This window comes from Cupressus sempervirens, chromosome 4 (genome assembly GCF_028749045.1).
Source record: "Cupressus sempervirens isolate cs-2001-9-10 chromosome 4, ASM2874904v1, whole genome shotgun sequence".
Classification (NCBI taxonomy): domain Eukaryota; kingdom Viridiplantae; phylum Streptophyta; class Pinopsida; order Cupressales; family Cupressaceae; genus Cupressus; species Cupressus sempervirens.
The window spans coordinates 320,138,720-320,161,473 of record NC_143121.1 but is presented as its reverse complement, the minus strand read 5'-3'; the positions used below and the strand labels follow the sequence as shown (position 1 = coordinate 320,161,473).

The 22,754-nt window shown below is 33.1% G+C and overlaps 1 protein-coding gene across 1 annotated transcript in view; it reads right to left on the bottom strand.

Moving 5' to 3' along the window:
* The window catches only part of LOC149561319 (alpha-glucan water dikinase, chloroplastic-like), a 154,438-nt gene that overhangs the window by 72,396 nt on the left and 59,288 nt on the right, over window positions 1-22,754 (bottom strand). Inside the window, exons 14-29 of the mRNA XM_089825084.1 lie at window positions 10,281-10,443; window positions 10,104-10,193; window positions 9,827-10,012; window positions 9,031-9,093; window positions 8,852-8,914; window positions 8,533-8,592; window positions 8,251-8,403; window positions 7,962-8,045; window positions 7,349-7,525; window positions 7,034-7,140; window positions 6,530-6,743; window positions 6,253-6,356; window positions 5,951-6,089; window positions 5,578-5,706; window positions 5,049-5,159; window positions 4,460-4,558 (exon numbers count right to left, since the gene is read on the bottom strand). Of these exons, the coding sequence (XP_089681210.1) occupies window positions 4,460-4,558; window positions 5,049-5,159; window positions 5,578-5,706; window positions 5,951-6,089; window positions 6,253-6,356; window positions 6,530-6,743; window positions 7,034-7,140; window positions 7,349-7,525; window positions 7,962-8,045; window positions 8,251-8,403; window positions 8,533-8,592; window positions 8,852-8,914; window positions 9,031-9,093; window positions 9,827-10,012; window positions 10,104-10,193; window positions 10,281-10,443 (1,942 nt within the window). The remainder of the gene's footprint in view (window positions 1-4,459; window positions 4,559-5,048; window positions 5,160-5,577; window positions 5,707-5,950; window positions 6,090-6,252; window positions 6,357-6,529; window positions 6,744-7,033; window positions 7,141-7,348; window positions 7,526-7,961; window positions 8,046-8,250; window positions 8,404-8,532; window positions 8,593-8,851; window positions 8,915-9,030; window positions 9,094-9,826; window positions 10,013-10,103; window positions 10,194-10,280; window positions 10,444-22,754) is intronic.

Sequence of the window (22,754 nt, the reverse complement as noted above, 5' to 3'; positions counted from 1 at the left end):
ATTTGGGTATAGAGGGACAACTAATGCATTGAATAAATGATTCCCATGATATTGGTAATCCTCTAAGAGCTTTTAGGGATAATTTGACATCTTCAATATTGTTTCCCATGGTAGAGAGTTAATCTCTTAATTCAGAGATCTTCAAGAAGTAGGATGTGATTGCATCTCCTTTGTCCATCTTGATGTTTAGGAGTTGTTTTTATGTAAGCAATCTGCTTGCATTGTTTATCTCAAATGTATCTTGAATGGTTTTGAACACTTTATAAGCAGTTGTTTGTTTTGCTATTGATGGAAGAATATGATCTTTAACTCCATCAGTGATTAATTTCTTAGCTTTGTTATTCTATCTTTTCCATGTTATTATTTCTGATTCATCTTTAGGCATTTCCTTGTTTTCCTCTATAAATGACTAATTCAAGTTCTTGAAGTATTGCTGTGATTCAAATTTTCCACGAAACAAAGTTAGAGGTGCCTTCCAGTCTATCCTCAACTCTTATATTGTTTACCATGGTTGTTATAGAGATTTTTTTTCCAGTGATATTGAATCAGCAAGAGTCGGTTAATGCTTGTTCTACCAGCCAAGCTCTGATACCATGTTAAGGAATGAGATCAGAGGTAGAATTGATTCTTTAACTTATGTTCAAATCTGTCTACTCTTATGTTGATACCTATCACAGAGAAGATATAACTAGATTAATCAAGAACTGAATCTTGATATCTTACATGTATTTAAATTTTCTAATGAATAATACTGATCCTGTCTTCTTTGATTACAGGCAGATATATCTGAATGCAGATCGTTGGTAATAGCATGTGTTGTCGAATGTGTTTCCAAGCGATCATAGCATTTCAATCATATATGAATTGGAATTGTTGTGTCTTGTGTAGGGAAGTGACCCTACATGCCCTTTGGGCCCGTAGGGCAATGTCTCTACATGAGACAACCTGTAACCACCATTAGTTATGATTCACTATTATTAATTACACTCAGTGATAATGCATTTGAGGAGCCCAATCATAATCGGTGCCTGATATTTCATTCAGTCAACCTCACTCTGTGATGTGCAACAATGATGACATAATGACTCATAATAATGGAGAATTGATGAGTAACAGAATCATCTCCTTGATTCACATAGACTGTGATGTTATCACAATAGGATCACTGCATTATAATGGAGATTGAACCAGATTGAGTTATTTGTACAGTCAACTATGAGACTTTATATATATATATATATATATATATATATATATATATATATATATATACACTTATGTGTGTGTGTGTGTCAACACACACACACATGTATATGCATGTGAATTTCTCTCTGAGCAACAATCAGATATTTGATATCCAACAGATGCTACAAATTCAACATTACGAGCTAAATATAGCAAGAACCTAGGATACTAAAGATATTCTAATACTCTCCCTTAATGGTAATTCTATTAACTACCCAATAGAAGATTGTTCATGTCTCGCGGTCATAAAGATTTTAGAACATTATGATGTTGCTGAGATGAACATTTTGATGTTGCTGATGCCCTCCCTTAATGGTCATTCTAACAACTACCCGACAGAACATTGCTCATGTCTTGTGGTCATAAATTTTTCAAAACATTTTAATGGTGCTAAGATCCTCCCTAGATCTGTAGAATGGCAATGACGAAGAGTAGGTTAGAAAATAACAGAGAAGGTCGTCCCCTTCTTCAGAATAGTCTGCAAAAAGTTAAAACAAACAAGAGCCTGCCACTAACTCTTTCACTGAGACGAGTTTGCTACTAACCCTCTCAAAGCCTACAAAACCTCTGACCATAAATCATTCCCGCAATGTCCAACTGGATGTTAGATGACAAAACCATCCTTCACTGTAGACAAAGACACACTGAGAACAACTACAATGATTTATAGGAAAAATCGACAAAAAGTCCAAACTATAGCAAATAAGCCTGGTACTATGATTTGAAGTTTATACAAAGCATCATTTTTTCGGGAGAAAAATGGTAAAAAACTGAAAACAGAAATTCCTGACAGAAAATTCCAAGCAAACTTTACGAATTACTGAAACCAGAAATGATTTTTAAGGGGAAAATTTGACCAAAACCAAACATGACTTATGAGGCAAAAAATTGATCAAAACCACAAAATAGAATCTGAGACATGGATCAAAGAATACAAAACTTCATTTTTTGAGGAAAATTTTATTTAAAATGCTCCCATAAGGGGGTCATACCTACACTCACTCTCACTCTAATTCCATGTAATTTCCATGTAATTATTAAAAAATGAAATCAATTTCATTAACAAATAACACAAATAAATTGAGTTTACAAATGCTATAAAATTGCGTGAATGAAAAAACAAAGTTGTCTAAATAAAGACAACATCTAAAAATAGACCAGATTAAGATAACTAAAAATAACGCCTAAATGACCATTAACTAAGGTTCTAGAATAACCAGCTAAATATTAAAAGATCCAAGGATACTAAAAATATTCTAATATGGGCTTCCGTGCAGAGGTCAGATGGAATGGGGATGACATTACAGATTTGGTTTGGGAGAGGCAGAATGCCTGCAATCACGTCAGAATTTTGAATTTTGTAAATGCTAATAATATAGTTAACTATGGTAGCTTCACTCCTTAGACGTGAAGTCTCCGAAATAGATTTAAATCTTATTTTTACCAGTAAACCTGGTATTATGTATTCTTTCTACTTTCTACGGAATAGAGTTGGTTACATATGTCAGTGGTGTTATGGCCTTCGAGGGGGTCTTTACAGCCCACGTGGGTGTGCAAGATTAGAAGGCTTCAAATGATGAAACTGATTTTGAACCCCTCCAGACCACATGCAACAGTCATTTTTTGCATTTTGTCAACAGTTGTGCAATGGAGACCACTTGAAAATCTGTGACATTCATCATCTTTTTACTCTTCGCTTCTCTTTCCATATTGTTCACTCTTTTTTGCCCCTCATTTTGTCCGCAGGATTTCATATCCAAAACAAAAAAATATACATTCAGATTTGCATCTCAGTTGCACAAATCTTTGGTGTTACAGAAAAAGTTCTGAACAGTGAAGGGTTTGACTTTCTGTTGACATGCATTTGTTTCAGCAAAGCATTGTGTGAGTTTATTTAACGTTGTTAGCAGCATTGTTATAAACATCAGCATCTATTTATTGCAGACTTGCATTGTCCTGTATGCATCAGATTTGTTTTGCAGTCATCTAATCTGCATTGGCCTTGATAGATCCAAAACCTTCGATGAGAGGTCTTGAAGGAATTCATTTGTTGAGCATAAGAGATAATGTAGCCACCATTTCCAGTATATCTAACCAACAAAGAGCGATTCAGATTCTTAGACATTGAAGTTTGTGCTGACTATGTGAAGATTCAAATTGGATGTGTAGATAGATACAGCGTGAAGTAATTGAATTTAATACAACATGAAGCTCATCCTAACTATGTCCTGTACATCAATTACATTTCAATGGCATTCAAACCATTAAAATTTTTGAATATTGTAACAAGATGGTTGAATTAGTGTGAAAAATTGGAATATTTCTTTTTATATCATTCAATGTTTTTGAAGCCCACAGGCTTTAGAATTTCAAAAAATATCAAGTTTTCAATGTAGACATTTGCATGAGATGCTGGAAGGAGTTATGTGGTAATAAGAGAGCAGAAGAGGTATGTGATTACCAAAATGTTAAAATGCAGGAAAACCAATAATGAGTATATCAAAATTTGGTGTCTATTCACTGCCAATTGTACAAAACACTGTTTCCCCATTTTCTTATATGCTCAAAACATCTTAAGTAAAGGTTTGTGAGGTATAAGTTAGAGTTGTCTTGATATTCTAAAAATAGTGATGTAAGGGGATATTGTGTCAAATTTCTATTTGGGGATATAGTTGTACTGTTTGAACTTTGGATGTATTATCAGTGGAAGCCAACATCCAGAAAGACCTCTGATTGATGGGAAGTGGGTAGAATATGAAGCGGGTAAGCCTCGGAAGCAACTCAAAAGATGGAGACAATGAATGACCAAGGCCAACCATTGCAGGTCCAAAATAAGGTTCTTCACTACATGTCAACAATAAGAAAGAATATTAGCAGTCCTTAAATGTCAGTGTTAGTTTATACTCCATAGTGTTATTTGTTATTAACTTAATTAGCATGTGTATGTATGTATATAATATCTGGACAGAATAATAGAAATAATGCAAGTGATTACTACATGAGTAGTAATCACATTAGAATAGGTTTGTAGATATAGCAGGTTCTGAGTTAATATTATTAAATGGGTGTTGAAAATGATTAGATTAATGTGTTACACCCTTTTCCCATGCTTCAATATGAAGCAATTCCCACATGAGAAATAAAAATCATAGGCATAGAAATATATCTGTTTTGAACAAAAATGAAAAATCTAATGAATTTGATAGATTCTCACCTTTTTAATGGCCATCCAAGCTTGTTCCCACCTCCTCTCACCCTCGTCACCAGGCCATGGCATATCTGCAGTCTTCATTTTGTTTTTCAGTTCATCAACCTGCAAATGTTGTAAAAGAATGTTCTGTTGTTGTATAGAAGATAATGTACTTGTCCAAATCCATAAAAAAAGAGAACTGTAAGCTGAAGAATATAATAATTCAACTGTGTGTTAAGATCATTATACAAATATCAACTACAGCAGCAAATAACAACCAAACCATATTGTTGCAATGCTGACATAACACTCGTAGACAAGTCTATGTCCTGTATAAATTTAAATTAAAGTAACAAACAACTAAAGAAAAATAATGTTGAAATGCTGAAACGTTACTTGGTATTGCTATATGTTCTCAATTATAATTGGCCTACATCACTATTTCTTATTAACAAAGGCTCTTGACAAAACCTAATTTGGTAAGGTATGCCATATTGATATTATAAAAAGGATTTACAATTTATCTTTGGAGTACAGAAGAATTCTAACATCCAGAAGTAAGAAATCCCTTTAAACAAACCCATATATTGTTTTATAAAGGTGGGATACTTACTAGTTGATAAGGTGCTTTCAACTGCAGCACAGTCTCTCGAATTTCATGAAGTTTCTGAAAGTCCCCTTGACCTACAATTAAGTTGAGAGCTTCTATCTTCTCAGCAACATCCTGCACGGCAATTTCATAATCCAATAATCTATATAGAAATAGTGGATCAATAAACTCAACTTCTCAAAATATCAAATTACCACCTCTCTTAGTAGTATTCCTGTTTAAGTACACTTCATGCTACACTATAGAATTTGTGTTTAGTTTATACTGTACATATAAACACACACATACAAAGAAATACATATGTACAGGTACACATAGAGACCCATAAGTATCTGAGACAGTGTGTGAAATATATATTCAATATTTGTATATACATGTGAAGTTCACTTCAAAAACAAAAATATCAAGCTAGCATTTCAAATATCTTTTCTAAATTCTAATTGAAAACAGAAGACTTCTATTACAAACAGAAAATAACCAAGATTTTATAACTAAGCGGCTAGAGAAATGCTAGAAACGCAGATTAGCATACCTTGTTCATTTCCTCTGATAGAACCTTCTCAAACACGCCAAAAGGAAGTGCAACTGACTCAGGAGCTCGTATCCACGATGTTCCAAATGTGCTCTTCAAATATGCAATATTGCGAGATTTAGCCCCCACCTGAAGAAAGAAAGACATAAGCAGCAATATGAAATAAGACATCACATAAAGAAAGGATAAAGCAATTGTAGAATATGTGGCATCTGCATCAAAAGGTACCATTGATATTTGCTCAGGATGTCCACTGAAAACTGTTCATCCAAGCTATTTTAATATTTTATCAAAACTAACCTATAACGCTATTAACTCTAGCATTTGTTAAGAGCAAAATCAGCTTTTATTTCCATTTCCAGGAAATACATACCAATTCGTTGGAAAATTCATCAGCTGAGATTGCATATTTTCCATTAAAATGCTTTCTTTTTAGAGTTACTCCTGGAAACATTTCATCCACGTGAGATGAACTTGCAGAATCCCCCAAGACACTATCATCCTTGATTTCACTGCAGCCAAAGCAAATGCAAAACTGAAAATTAACCTCTAAGCCAAAATCCAAAAAAAAACAAGATGAAAGCTAACATACATGCTAATATGCTATTGATCACAAGAACAACCAACCAACCATAACATAGCCTGAAAATACAAACATGTGAGTTAAAAACATACGTGTAAACTAAATCAGATGAAGTAGGTTGTATTGACAATGCCTTTCCTTCCTTTGATCGAAGGTCATCAAGAATATTTGGTTCAAAGCATGTTGCAAAGCACACCTGAATGAATTGGAAATCGTAAGATGATATATGCATTTTTACTTAGAAAGATACTACAAATGAATATTCATTTCCAAACCTATTATCATCAAAAAGGAAAAGCTGTGGCCATTTTTTATAGAGGCTTTTGGTGTAACTAAAAGGATACTACTTATGAAAGATCTGTAAACCACCTTGCCATTTCTCGCTCGCACAGAAACGTGTGATAAAACATCTGGCATGTCAGGAGTCAAAAGAGCAACTACACCATCTGGAATTTCTTCCTCTCCCTTCACTCTTTTTGCTACTAAGATTGTTTTTTGTTCATAAACCTTATTTTGAACTGTAGCTAATTCATCAACTGAAACAACAAATCCACGCACCTCAACTGGACTAATGACCTGCCAACTGTACAGACATTTAAATGCACGTTAGATAATTTCCACTATAAGTATCTTATTGTGTGCTTTCAATTACCTTTTTTAAAGCTGAGAAAATATCCAGTAAACTGATGCACTGGTTAATAACACACATTGTGAGGTTAGTGAAGCTTGAAATAACAGAAATATGTACCCTGTAGTTCCTAAATTATTGTAATGTCCTAGTAAATAACACACATGGTGAAGTTATTGAAGTTTGAAATAACAGAAATATGTACCCCGTAGTTCTTAAATTATTTTGTAACTAGATGACACTACCTGCCAAGATGTGCAATATTTCGAAGAATAGGATCAAGACGGTTAAGAAGCAAGGAGAGAGAAGCAGCTGAGCCAGCCCGTATCATTTCCTCAGTGAAGATGTTTATCTGGAAGCACAAGAAAGCTACTTTTTCAACTGAACAAATATCCAAAGAAAATATCATAAGATCAAAACCAGTTTTGAAGAACATTGAGAATATCAGATGTAAAATTGTATCTTCAAATGATATTCAAGAATGAGTCCCAAATGTGCAAAAACCAAGCATCCTCAGAACAAAAACTATCACAGAATATTAGCTGGTATAAATTACATACTGCCCACTGTTCTACTCCAAGCAAACCTCCAAGATACTCAGCACTTGGTTGCAAGATCTTCTGGTAGTGTTCAGCTTTCTCTGTAAGAGCAAGTCTTGTCCTATCGAGCACGGCCTTTGCATAAAGGGCCCACTGATCTGCTTTAGACTTGCACAAATGAAGTGTATGATACCAGTCCTAGAAAAAGTGTATTTCAGTTCTGTTAGCTATTGAACAAAGAGCTCAGCTTTACAAACATCTCTGGACATGCATTGTTGTATATAGCATAAAACATTGCAAGATATCTTTGAAAATGCATGATAGACACTAGATATATAACAGCTCAGGCTTGCAGGTGATCTGCACAGTTTCATTTTAGACTATGTATTAGATAGTGACTTTAAGTCAAAGAAAAGGAAGCATGTCTGAAGTTTTTACGGCTCTTTTGAATGCCATAATTTCTAAATTTAGATATAGTTTCTTTCTTACATGATGCATGTACATTATGCCTTTTACGTCAATGTGCATAACTACATATACATAGATAAATGGACAAATAGTTAGACAAAACCAGAGCATCAATCTTCCAATCAACACCAAGTGTTTATCAGGTAGAAGAACAGAGAAAAAGCACCTTTAAGCAGTAGACGAGCTCTTCATTATTATCTGATGATAAACATAAATTTTCGAGAACATTGGAAATGATGTATATTATATCCTGCATCATGAAGATAAACTAGCTCATCAGCAATCATAACACTTCTGGAGTACTACGATTTGAGAAAGCAACTCAGCCTGTATTACATATGAACAAGTACAACAGAAGATAATGCTAATGTTTCATTTATATTGCAACAAGTCATTATCTTACAAATCGTATAATTGTCATCTTCATGATTAAATATACAGATAAGCATTATTACCGATGGTTGGGCATTATTCAGCCCCTCGAATCCCCTTTCAACAGCAGTTCTAACAGTTGAGTCAAGAGCAAGATCTAAAAATATAATATCCTTAAGTCGATCATGTTTCTTTAAAAGGTTAGGTCGGAGCTCGAACCGTGCTTCCAATAATCCCTAATACATGTAACAAAGAGGTTACTTGTTTTTAAGACAGTTGACAAATCAAACCTTTACCAATAAGGAATATCAAAAATGTGAATTTGGAAAAAAAAAGTTCCAAACTATGTTAGGTAGGCAACTCACTTCCAGAAGTGGGCCAACATTCTTATCTTCAACATGCTCTAGAACATATCTTAGAAGTCCCTGTTTTTACATTTGGGTGTTAGAAGTACATCCATAATAATAAAGATTGAAACAGAATTTATTAAGTAAACATTGATCATCACAGACAAGGGATTTTGTTATTAGATAGGATTTTTTTTGTTTTAGCATGTGAAATCAAGATATATTTTAAATTTTAATTAAGGCAAACAACTAAGGCTCTTGTCCACCTCAATCCTTAAAATTAAATGCACAGTATATAAAAGTGAATATGTGCCATTAATAAAATTTTCAATGTTACCGGAAGTTCTGGAGATAATCCATCAATGGGGTGTATCTGAACTCCACCCATAAAATCTTTGCCCTGCAGCACAGTTTCAGGCCACGTACATACTAAGTTTTACAAACTCAAAGGACTGGTGGACTACAAGAATAAATTAGTAATGTTTTAAAGACTGTTCTGCAGGAAAAATAAGCTACCTTTGCAGAATAACCCATGCAAGTTGCAATAGCAGATTCAAGGTCTGCACCAGAGTGAACTGCCTGGAAAATTTTATATAAAACCATTTCATATAAGCATGCTACCACAAAAGCTTCAAGAAATACAAATATAAAATGCCATAAAATTTTCATAAAACTATGCCAAGTGTCTTTTTGACAGCTGAGTCGCTGTTCAGCAAAAGAATAAAATTAGTATTGTCTGATAAGGCTAAGGAAATTGAAATTCTGCAGAGGTTTTTATTTTCAAAAATTCAAACTAAATCTGTTTGAGAATTGGACCTTGCAATTTGGATTAAGGTTCTTAGACTTGGCCTCACAAAAGAAATTAATAATGCCTCTGCCATTCGACACTATCTTTCTTCAAAAATTTCTGTAGGTTAAACATTAATGTTTTCAAATCAATTTTCTTGTTACAAATCATCTCATATTTTGGTCAAAGGTTTCAAGTTTAATTGAAGAGTGAAAAATAAGTAACTTATGCTAGACGAAATCTGGGCAAGGCAACTTCAAAAGCATTATGATAAGAAAAATCAAGCCACTAGTGAGAAATGATCTAAAATCAGTCAACCTTCCTCAACAGAATCTAACATATTTTAAGTCTAAAATGATAGAACCCAAGGCATAAGATTCTTTAATATCATTATTAAACTTCTGAAAATCAAAATTTTGATCAGACACTCCGAACACAGTGCTAGACAATGTTGAGAAAACATACAAGCATTACTGATACTATGACAAAATGGCTGATAATATAGTTTGAAACTTTATGTCAAACCTTCAATGTTCTCATGTATGCTGTTAAATCACGAATAAGACTTTCCTTCTGATCACTCCTGAAACGAGGCTCTGAACAAATTTTGCGATCATAACTTGCAAGGCGTTCTTTTGTCACACCATTAGAGTTCAATGTCTTCCAGTAAACATTAATATCAAAGTCACTCTTGACATAATCAAGAAGGGCCTGCAAATAGCCAGTATCCAAGTTATCTCAGCACAATCCCCTCCTCGCAAATGTATAAGTCCGAAACAGAAGTCTCCTTGTACCAACCCACCTGGCAGATGACTACATCATCCGGACTTGTATTATTGTGTAACTTCTGGTGCCACTCTTCCATCATTCCTCCTGCACAGTCATTGTTTCTCTGCAAAGTCCAGAAAAACTATAATCAGTAAATTTTGATTTGCAGGTGACATATTTCTACATATGTTCCTTCCAAAAGAAAACCCACCTGGATCACCAAGATTTCATCTCGGATACGTTGTCCAACATCACCTTGACCTCCACGACCAACAGTTGACATAATAAGGCGTACAATCTCCCGATTGTGAGGCTGATCTTCATAAATTTGTTGCAGTAAATCTGTCAGACTATCTTGAGCACGGCTAATTTCACTGCAACAAAAAGCATAAAGCATTATCCTAATGCAATAGAATGGATGAATTAATTTAAGAATTACAAAAAATGATTATCAGTCATATTCCTGTTCTTACTGCTGATTAATCTAATATGGTGAAATGGTTTTTCATTAAACTAGATAATACCCAACTTTCATATAATATACCAGTTACAACTAAACCCAGAAGCATATTGTAAAAATGTGACAATAAATTTGTGGATGGAGATTAGAACATGTTTTGAGGTGGATATTCAATGATCTTTTCTTTGTTCTTCTTTTGTGAGCTTCTTGATAGTACTTTACAGTCACTTCTTCCTACCCGGCATTCCTCTGATTAGCTTATTACTGCCTTTTTTTCACCCTTATCTCCATTAAGGAGAGTGAAAAAGCCGTCCAGTTCTATCAGTCATTCCAGATCTGTCAGACCCCGCAGCAGTTTCTTTCATCAGCGACACTCCTCCAGGAGCTCACAGAGACAGATCTGTCCTCCGGCAGTCTTATCATTCTGTGACTGATTTCTTTTCAACAATGAAGAACTCCTAATCTTTGTCTTGGCATTTCTATGCACTTCTCTTCTCTTTTCATCTTGTTGTTCTTGTTGTTTGTTTTTCTCGGACACCATTTTTGGTGCTCCTGTTGTTGGCTGTTATCCTGTTGTAAACTCTCAGTCCCATAGACCTTTTGTGGTCTTTTGTTGGACATTAATACTATTATCCTATCTTATCTTATCTTCAAATATTTTCCCTTTCAAGTGAACATACTCCTATTATTAGCACCTTCTTTTGAATTCTAGGCATACAAATAAGATGTTTTTCTCTGTTCTTAGATATGCAGTGAATTATATGTTACTCAACTGTATTACAAAATGCCAGGACTCTTGAAAGTGAAGTATATTGAGTAAAGTAGAAAGTAGGACTCCAACATAACCATGAAATAAATCACTTTTTATTCAAAGGTCAATCTAATGTATCGAAAAAATATCATACCATAGTCAATACCAGAGTTACAAGACTCGCCAAGACTTGCAAGTACTCAGCAAGTCGTTGGCAGAGGCATGTCTAGCGAGTATCCTAGGCCTCAACTTGAACTCTCCCGAGTTTTTGATAGACTAGTAGAGTCTAAGGACTTGCCCACACTCACGGAGTCCTGGTGAGGCTAGACCTAAGACTCGGCGATCTTTTTATTTTTATTTTCAATTCACAAAATTTTAATGCTTTTTACGCATGAAATATAACAGTTAACTCCACTCAGCCAATTATATATAACAGTTAACTTCACTCAGCCAACTATATTTTATAACTTACAGATTTTCAATGGTTTTTGGTGTGCGACATGCCCTCAAAATATACATTAAAACATAGCATTTTAAACCCCCCGTCATCTTCAAGTCACTCTCATTCTCTTCATCAAAATATATATATATATGAAATATAACATTTAAATATTGCAGGATATTCGAGAGTGGTTTCAGATCTCTAGAAGTTATTGTACAAATTCTAGGTTATAGAAGATCTTATCAATTTTTAGACATGGGAAATTTCAGTAATCAGCATCCTCTCTCTCTCTCACACACACATTCTCTCTCTCACACACATACACCTCACGATTGGTGCTATCGTCAACCTCATTTTGGTGTTGCCCCAAAACTCCATCAAACTATAAGTCCAAGCAAGTAATAGGCCAATCATGAATTTTTATCAAAAAATTTGCATAATAAATATCCCTTATTGCACATATCTGCAAATTCATAGTTAAAATATATTATGCATCATCCAGGACCTACCTTATATCCTTTATAGGAAGGATGCAAGCTGCTCTGAGCCATAGACTTTTAATTTTGCTTTGTCATTTGTCTGACATTTTTTCTTGAAATGGTAAATGGTAAATGAATGAATAAACAAAGATGAATACTCCTTAGAAAGAGATTACAAGACAATGTTTCTAAAACAGAACAAGAAAGTCACTAAAACTAATTAAACTATCTAAATGACTAAGATGTCCATTGAATATAACAATAAATTGACCCAATCTTATGCCAAAAAAATGTGACGTGATAATCTGTAAAAGAACTCTCGTGATTTTCTCAGAGCAAAACTGACATTTTTTTGCAAAAAATTTGAATTAAAAACTTTTGGAATTAAATTCCAGGTATCCATGAATATTTGTTTCAAATAAAATCACAAAAATTAATCTATAGCTCTAATACCATGAAATGATAATCAAATGAATTAACAAAGGAGATGAAGACTCCTTATAAAGAGATTATAATAAGATATTTCTAACCAAAACAATCATTAACTAAACGATCCAAACGAATAAGATGACCATTAAGAAAACGAAACAACTTTAATATTGATGTCATGGATTCATATTCTATGAGTTCTATATATTTGGCAATCTTTATAAATCTAACTGTGCTATTTCATCCAACTACAGTTTGCGTTTATACTATGTGATCAAGTCAACTTCTATAATGATGTTATTGTCTTAAAGGTTTATTGATTAAAGGGTGCATGTAACGGATTATAAATCCTTCAAAAAAATTCTGAATTTCTTAAAATTTCACTTTGCTAAATTTTTGCTTTTTTTTTTTTTTTTCCAAATTTGAGTCATAGCCGAAAATATGTTTGCCAAGTCCAAGGTGAGTCTAAGAGTCATAACTATGATCCATAAAACGCTTTGTCCTCATCACATAAGAAATAGCATTATACAGAGAAATGAAGCCAAAGGTTCCATTCAAGGAAGAAGCTTCTGGATCAACCAGTAAACAATGGATTTCGTTTAGGGTCCGTTTGGTTTGTGGAAGATGACAGGAATTGGCTTTTTCAAAACCCGGATTTGAAAATTTGTGCATTTGTTTCAAAATTTGCAACATGGAATTAGCATACGCGACTTCCAATTTTGCCTCAAAACCAAGTTTTCCAAATTCCTACTAGCAAGCAGGAATTGAAAATCAAAACCTGGTTTTGTTTTTTAAGGAGTGTAAAAACAATAGATCGGATTACTTTTTGAAATTTTCCTTCAACTCCAAGCTTACACACTTCACACGCATCTTCCGAGTGAAACAAACAATTTCAGTAAAATCCCAAAAATCGGAATGAAGATATGCAAAACCTTGATTTGGCTAAACCAAGGTTTGTAGAAATCCGGGTTTTTTAAATTCCACGAACCAAACGGACCCTTAGGAAATTAAAAACTGTCCCATCCATGATTTCATTCCTAGAAACTCCACTATCTTTTCAATAGAAGTGGATTTCAGCACCTTCTATAGCTTGTCCCATTCTCGTGATATTCTACCCATAGTTAGAATTACACACAACCAAACAAGCAAAAGAGAAAAAACCAATCAAGAGGCACTCAACGTCTATAAAGAAATTCGATGAGCAAAGGCATTCATTTTGGGTTAACATCTTTTTCTTCCTCTTGGTTCTTCCACACCCTCCAAGGAAAGAGTATATAAATATTCTGGAATTTCTGATAAAGAATGTAGAGAATAAATCCACTCCCAAAGATTCATCTTTGTTAAAAAAGAAGTCTCTTTGTTTTAATTCTTGATAAATTTTGTTAAGATTATAGCTATAGTCGGATTGATTCAACAATGTTGATATATATATATATATATATATATATATATATATATATATATATATATAATGTTATATTGTTAAATTATATTAACTAATAATGATTAATCAATAGAGACATGTCTCCTACTCTTATATTTATAAGAGATTGGAATCTGCATTTGGAGTACATCTATAACAATGACAATGTTAGTACATTTGCAGAATACAATTTTAATAAAACAACAAATTTTCCCCAATTATTCATTATCCACATTTGTAACAGTCTTAGGAGAATGTTTTATCAAGTTTCTGTCGGGATCAAATTGTTCCTATAAAAGGATTTTCCTCACTAAGAAGATGACTTCAAAATTGTGTCATGATTAGTGATTTCAAAAAAATCATTACAAATATATATTTCCGACCTTAGTGAATTACTCATTACAAAGATCTTGTGTTTCCTAGTACAAATAGATTTATGAAAGAGCGTATTGTTGGCATCTCCTTCAACACTTATGCCTCTCTAGACCTCTATCACCAATAATCTTAGTTATCGGATTCACGTGTCGAACACAGGATCCGGATTCGGGTCTGATCCGCACGTGGATCCGTAAGGATCCATCGATCCTGCCTATGGATCCAACCTACATTAATATGTGGAATTCTTTTGTTTTTTTCCTCCTTATCGCTCCTTGTACATCTTTTCATTTGCACTTTTTTTTAATATCTTTTTTTGGTGCCTATGTATCTTACGCCAAGTTGTATATATATGGACCCAACATCGCTTGGAAAGGATGTGACGCATAGGTCCTTCGTACCATGTGCCAACTTTAGGTTAGTTGAATATTTTAATTAATAGATATTTAATATATTTGTATGTTTATTTATATAATTGATATTATTTATATTGTTTATTTAACTATTTAATATTTAATAAATATATTTATTTATTTAATAATTAAATATTTATTAAAAAGTTATTACAAAATAAAATATTATTATTATTAGAAGGAATAGTATACTCCTACCCTCTCAAAATTGCTTGTCCTCATGCAACTATGATTTTCATTTGATTCGATAGACCATAATGAACCCTTAGATCTTGTTATACAACTTGTTCAACTCCCAAAGTTGAGTCTTAACATTATAACCAAAAGTTACATGATAATTAATAAGTGCATTTTACGAATGACTAACTTGTATGCCTATTTTATTCTTGGTGATTCAATGATAGAATTCATGATATCAAGGTGAGTTTCCCAAATAATTCCAAGAAAAATTCGAATGATATAATATGAAAGATGTGGTTTGATTGATCTTTTTAAAGTTTCAACATCTTTTATTGTAGTTTGATGATTCATTTAATGAAATTGATTGAATAGGTTAGTATATTGAGCTCAAGTCCTTTTGTGTTTCATACATTACCTCCTTAAGAGGATGAAAATCTCAATGTCGTAGGGCGCTAGATACCTTTCTACGAGTAGGCTCCCTCGAGGTATTGGGACTGCATGTTCGTACCCATCTTGGATTATTTCCTCAGGGATTTTGGATCGTGTTCTTACCCATCTTGGACTCTTTCCTCAAGGTATTTGAAACTATGTCCTCACCCATCTTGGACTCTTTCCTCAAGGCATTGGAACCCATGTCCTTACCTATCTTGAAATCTACCTATCTCAAGTGGATTTACTCTGCCTCTCCCGTCTTGACAATAAATCACTTGTATGAGCTCAGATTCATCATTTGTTTAATCACATTTCCATATAACAATTGTATTCAATAGTTTGATCCTTTTTATTGATTGAAATTTTTATAATCTTCAACCTACAGGATGCCAAGATCATGTTGTGATACCACTGTAATGTCCCCACTAGCAAGGACAATAATACCTACAAAACCAATATTATAATTTATACAATAATAAAATATATTTCATTATTCTATCCTCTATCCTAACCCAACTTTAAAGATGTCTCCACATCGGGATCAATAACCCTCTTGAGGATCCTTGGTTACTTCTCCATCTTCTATGAAGTGCTCCCTTTAAGGTCCTTCCTAGAAGAGACATTCTCTATCCAAGGCCCTTGACACATGCATACGTTAACATCTACAGAATATTCCGGCCTTATAACTGAATTAAGATCACTATTTTCCTAATGGGACTCTCTTGATCTTAAATCTTTAACTATTAAGTCATGTGTTATATATATATATATATAATCCATAAACATACCTTCTTACCTTCCTCTTTGCATGGTCCATTTGGATCCTTATTTGGCCTTTTTTGTTTTTTTTTTTCAAGAGTCACAACCTTTCATAATAGATATATTTTGAAAAGTTACAATACTTCATAATTATAATCCTTTCGAAAAGTCGCAACACTTCATAATCAAGATCCTTTAGAAAAGTCTAAATAGTTTATAATTAAAACATTTTTGAATAGTCACAACTATTCATAATTTCAAAGGTTCACATCCTTTCAATATCATTGATACCTTTTCAAAAAGTCACTTTCTTATTTTCTTCATCTTATATTCCTCTTTCGTTTTTCCTTTTTGAACTTCTATCTTCTCCTCTTCCTATTTTCCCTCTCTAAAATGAACTCTCTTCTCTTTTATATCTTGATTTTAAGGAGTCGTGTCTATTTGTTAAATATCTCTTGACTTTTCATTAGATTTAGTTAATTTATATTATTCTATGTTATATTATTTATTTACTTATTTGTATCTATTATTAATATATTATTTATTTCTATTTAAAAAGTTAACATACTTTTTACAATATCGTCTCTTGTATGTAATTTAATTTCTTTATTTATTCATTTTCATTTTATAATTTTGTAATAAAAAAAATATCATACTAAATATGATCTCATTGCTAATATAAATTAAATAATAATTATCTCCTATTTTTATATTTTAGTATTATTTTTAATATAACTCTATTATCATTATTTATTTACTAACATCGTATAATATAATTATTATTAAAATTCTATCTCAAAATAGGGATATGATAGATCCATAGGTAGGATCAAGGATCCGAACAGGGTCCATGTAATAACCCCAACCAGTTGTAACTTCATCAAGCATCAAATTCTTTTATAATTCAGTTGTTTGACATTTCGTCAAACACTTTGCAACCAAGCTCAGATACCACTGTAATACGCTGACTGGCCCTCAAACAATCTGTGATGAAGAATTGATTTCCTTTTTTTGTTCTGAAGGTTTTGCAATTTTGATACAACAATATAGCAGCAAACTAGAAGATTTTGCAATAATAATTTCAACTCAAATATTTAGATATTACATAGGGAATATACAACTGAAAGATTCCAAATTTCAGTATCAACTTAGATACTGAGTATTTTCACAAAATACCAACAACCCAGTTAATAGAATATCCCCTATTATCTAAATCAACAATACCTAGAAAAATTAGAAGTTACAATCCATGAACTTATAGGTAAGACATGCCTTGAACCCTCTAAAATGAAGACTAGCAACAACAAAGAATTCTTCGACAAACAAATGCAACTGCAGATTTGGAAAATGTTGCTCCCAAAGTACATATAGAAAATAACACCCAAAAACAGATATAATTTAATGCTCAACCAACTCCAAATTAACCAACACACAATTTGATATAACAATTCTAGTGAATCTCTTCACAAATTCCAGACAACCTCCAACAGCAACAAAAATTAAACTTCTCCTTAGCAATAGCTAATACAATAGGAGAAATGACAAATCGTATACCTCAACACAATTTGTCAAGCAATCTCATAATTGAATCTACAATACTTCAATTGTAGATCCCAAACCCTTATACTTTAGCAAGGGCGCAAAATTTTAGAACTTCAGGTGTCACAAAGACAACAAGAGAAAAATAAATACTTAATTGGATACTTTTCTCGTCAAATGTCCTATAATTTATAATTTTCAAATGGCACCAATTTTTCAAAAGAAATCCACTTACACAACATTAAAAATATATTTAAGTGTCATTAATGTATTTTATTAATTGCTTTTGGCTCCAAAAAATGACCTTTTCGACCATAACTTAATATTTTGACATGCAAGGCCACCACTTCTTGTTCCCACAATTTAAAACTTTTTGTCCCGATTCCAATGAGCTATGATACTGAGGTGACCAACCAATAACACTAACAAAAATAGCAATTTCAACGTATTCAAATGAATAATAATAATTCACTCGTCTTGTGAAAACAATTGAAGAGGCATTGGAATCAAAATTTGGCACACCAAAGCGCTCCTGATGATGAAAGACAATAAATGAACCTAACAGTGTAACTTACTATAAATAGACACTCCCTCCAAGATTCTTGGAGCCCAAACCAAAAGCCCAAAATAAAAACTGAGAGCATCACACAACTCTAACTCAACTGATCTCATCGGAACTAACAGTTTGACAAACTATAAGAGTAAGTCCCTCAAATGGAGCCAAAACACACCATGTGAGCCAAGATGTAGTACAAATAATTGAAGATGCCAAAATGCCTCTTTTCCTTACAAAAACGTGATTTAAATCACTCTAAATGGATTTATTTAAAGACTTTCCAAAAATGTGCCCTTGGAAGGAGTTTGGAAAAACATTTTTTAGCAAGAGAAATCCATTTTTGATGTTAGAAAATCCATTGCCAAGCAAAAACAACCCTATTGAAAAACATCTCATGAAAAACTATCAAGTAAATCTCTCACAATCTCCAAAATTGTGTTTTTGGAGGCCAAATGCATGCATTTCTTCAAATCGGACTTTTTGGAGGTCAAGACACATTTTAAAACATGTTTTTAGTTCAAATCAGACCTTTTTGGGTGCATATACATCGATCAAAATGTGCAAGTGATCAAAATCGCACCTTGTGGGGTGCAATGAGCAATTAAGTTACATTTCACATTTTGGATGCAAAGACATAAAAACTTACATTTTGATGCAATGACTTCAAAAAGATCCACTTTTGATAGGCTTTTGATGTAATGACATCAAAAAGGTCCACTTATGATTCCATGTTGGACTTTATATGCAGTGACATGTAAAATTTTCACTTTTGATGGATTTTACTTGCAATTGCATATAAAATGTCCACTTTTGATGGATTTTACATGTAATGACATAAAATATCCACTTTTGATGACTTTAAGTAATTACATAAGTACATGTCAATTTAAATTCATTAATATATTACTTAAGTGGGACATAAATTATATTTACATATCATATTAATTATATAACATGTAAATACCATTTAAAAAGTAATATTTTCTAGAGCATTTGATTTAAATGCTAAAAAATAAATTGAACTATATAGTTAATATAGTAACTTTAGTGAAAAATCAACAAATAACTCAACTTAAAAATATAAAATAAAGTGCACTATAGTTACTTTAAGTGAAAATTTTTAAAGATAAATTAAGTTAAAAACATGACAAAAAGTGAACTTAAGTTATATTTTTCAAAAAGTGAATGTCAAATTAGAAATATAACATAATATTTTTAATTCGTGTTGTTGTATAAAAAAAGTCCACCTTCTGGGCACTAAAATGACCATATCTCTCGATTGACAACTCCGATTACACTCTAGGTTAAGACCAAATCGAAGGAAAAACTGAAAGCCATGACACGAGTGAAACTAAAGGAATAAAAATCAACAAATACAAACTCAAAAGCAAAGAAAAGGATGATGAAGGCCTCAAAAATCAAGTAAAGACTCGACAGAAAGCAAAATGAAAAAGACTTGACGAAAGTCTTCAGTAAAATGATTTGATATATGAAGTGAAATATATTGCTAAATATAGGTACATCTACATCTTGGACACCTATCGAGGAAAACTCAAGCCTCCTTCCCGCTAACCTTCTAAAGGTGGAAACCATATACCTAGCTGCCCTCTGAACCGTATCTGGAGTCGAAAAGCTCTCTGTCATCCTCTATTGATGAAGCTTAAGTTTCTCTATACTCTCTCTCAAGCAATTTAATTTATTGCTATCTTCCTCACTACTCTACTAGCTCTTGGAACTACTAGGCCTCCTGTACCTGTCCATAGCTAGAAAAAGCTAGAGTGTTGGTCACTCTGCAAATAATAGGTAAAAAAAATGTTTTCCTACCCCATAGGAAGGCAGGGAACTGCTCTGATACCACTGTAATTACCCCAACCGGTTATAACTTCGTCAAACACCAAATTCTTTTATAATACAGTTGTTTGACATTTCATCAAACACTTTGCGAGCAAGATCTGATACCACTGTAATAACCCGAATGGCTCTTAAACAATTTGTGCTGAGGAATTGATTTTTTTTTTTTTCTTGAGGTTTTGCAATTTTGATACAAAAATATAGCAGCAAACTAAATATTTTGCAATAATAATTTCAACTCAAATATTTAAATATTACATAAAGAATATACAACTAAAAAATTCTAGATTTCAATATCAACTTAGATACTGAGTATTTTCACAAAATACCAACAACAAAGTTGAAAAAATATCCCCTATTCTCTAAATCAACAATACCTAGAAAGATTAAAAGTTACAATCCATGAACTTATAGGTAAGACATGCCTTGGAACACTGAAATGAAGACTAGCAGATTTGGAAAATGCTACTCTCACACCAAATAGATATAAGTTAGCGCTCAAACAACTCCAAATTAACCAGCACACAATTTGATATAACAATTCCAATGAATCACTTCACAAATTCCAAAACAACCTCCAGGAGCAAGAAAAATTAAACTTCTCCTTAGCAACAGTTAATACAGTAGGAGAAATGACAAATCGTATACCTTTGCGCAATTTGACAAGCAATCTCATAATTGAATCTACAATACTTCAACTATAGAGACCAAACCCTTCTACTTCAACAAGGGCACAAATTTCAGAACTTCAAAAATGTCACAAAGTCAACAAGAGAAAAATAAATACTCAATTGGATACTTTTCTCATCAAATGTCCTCATATTTATAATCTCCAAATGGCACCAATTTCCCAAAAGAACTTCATTTACAAAACATTAAAAATATAATAAAGTGTCATTAATATATTTTATTAATTGTTTTTGGCTCCAAAAATGACCATTTCCACCATAACTTAATATTTTGACATGCAAGGTCATTGTTTCTTGTTCCCACGATTTAAAACTTTTTGTCCCTATTCCAACAAGCTATGACACTAAGGTGACCAACCAACAACACTAACAAAAATAGCAACTTCAACGTATTTAGATGAATAATAATAATAATTCACCCATCTTGCGAAAACAACTGAAGAGGCATTGAAATTGAAATCTAACAACACCAAAGTGATCCTAATAATGAGAAAGGATGAATGAAGCTGACAGGGTGACTTACTATAAATAGATGCTCCCTCCAAGATTCTTAGAGCCCAAACCAAAACCCTGAAATAAAAATTGAGAGCATCACACAACTCCTCTAACTCGACTACGCTCATTGAACATAACAGTTTGACTTACTATAAATAGTAAATCCCTCAAATGGAGCCAAAACACACCATAGGCTACTGAAAAGCCTATAACCTCACAACTAAGACCCTCAAATCCCATTGTCAACTCATGAGGGTCGTGATGGTGAACTGACTAAGCCAAGTGTAGGAACTTACTAAAAATGTGCACACTACAATCCAGCGTGGATACACGTCAAAGGGAGGCAAAAAGTTAATAATGTGGGCCCAATTAAGTTTTTATATATTCTTCTTGTGCAAACCCTAAAAACGACCCTTTAAGTCATTATGCAAGTTCATTTGCTCTCTCATAGCTGTTAGTTTGAAGTGGTTGGATTTGAAGGAGATCAGTTGTGGAGCTCCAAATACCTTGCAAGAAGTGTTTAAGGTATGCATTCAACCATATTCTTTAATTCTTTCATAGATTATTGATTTATGTCTAGTTTTTCAAATTTTCAAGTTTTTGTATAAGTGTTGAGCATGGTTTTCTTTCATTTTTTCTCTAGATTGCAAGAATAGAACAATGAGTAGTCAAGGCTTAGTGGGTGGGGTTGGATCACCAAGATTCAAATTTGGTAAGGGGTCTCCTTTATGGAGACAAACAACAAGAATCACAAAATGTTGTAGGGGTGGGGCATACATATGGAAACGTAATTATTGCAATGTACAATAGAAGTTCCTATTGACGAGTGAAACAACATATTTTGGGCCCTATGAGTGAAGGAATTAACATGTATAAAGGTAGTGGGCTAGATAAGAAAGGATTACCAGTTGCACAAATAGCAGCATTAGCAAAAGACCAAGAAGATGTTGATAGAGCAGTTTAAAAAGCAAAATGTGGTGCTTCCAAAAGAACAAATACACCAACAACACCATCCAATCAAATAAGCACAAGAACAAATCTTCTTTTGCCTATGCCTACTAAAAAGGATGATGTAGACCCACTCCACTCACCCGCAAGAGAGGCCCACTAGATAAGGCATTCGAAAATGAATTGAGAGACATTGTTGATCACAAAAATTGGACATTGTTTAATTGCAAATGGTGTTTCATTTAATTTTTTGAGATCACCTTATTTTAGGGAGATGGTGCAAGCAATAAATGAAGCACCATGTGGTTGCCGACCACCTGGTTATGAGAAGTTGTGCACTACCATATTACATGATGAGAGGAAGTCTATAAAGATTGAACTTCAACCGATAAGAGATTCTTGGGTTCAATCGGTGTGTCTCTATTTCGGATGGGTGGAAAGACTGTAGAAACCATCAATTGATC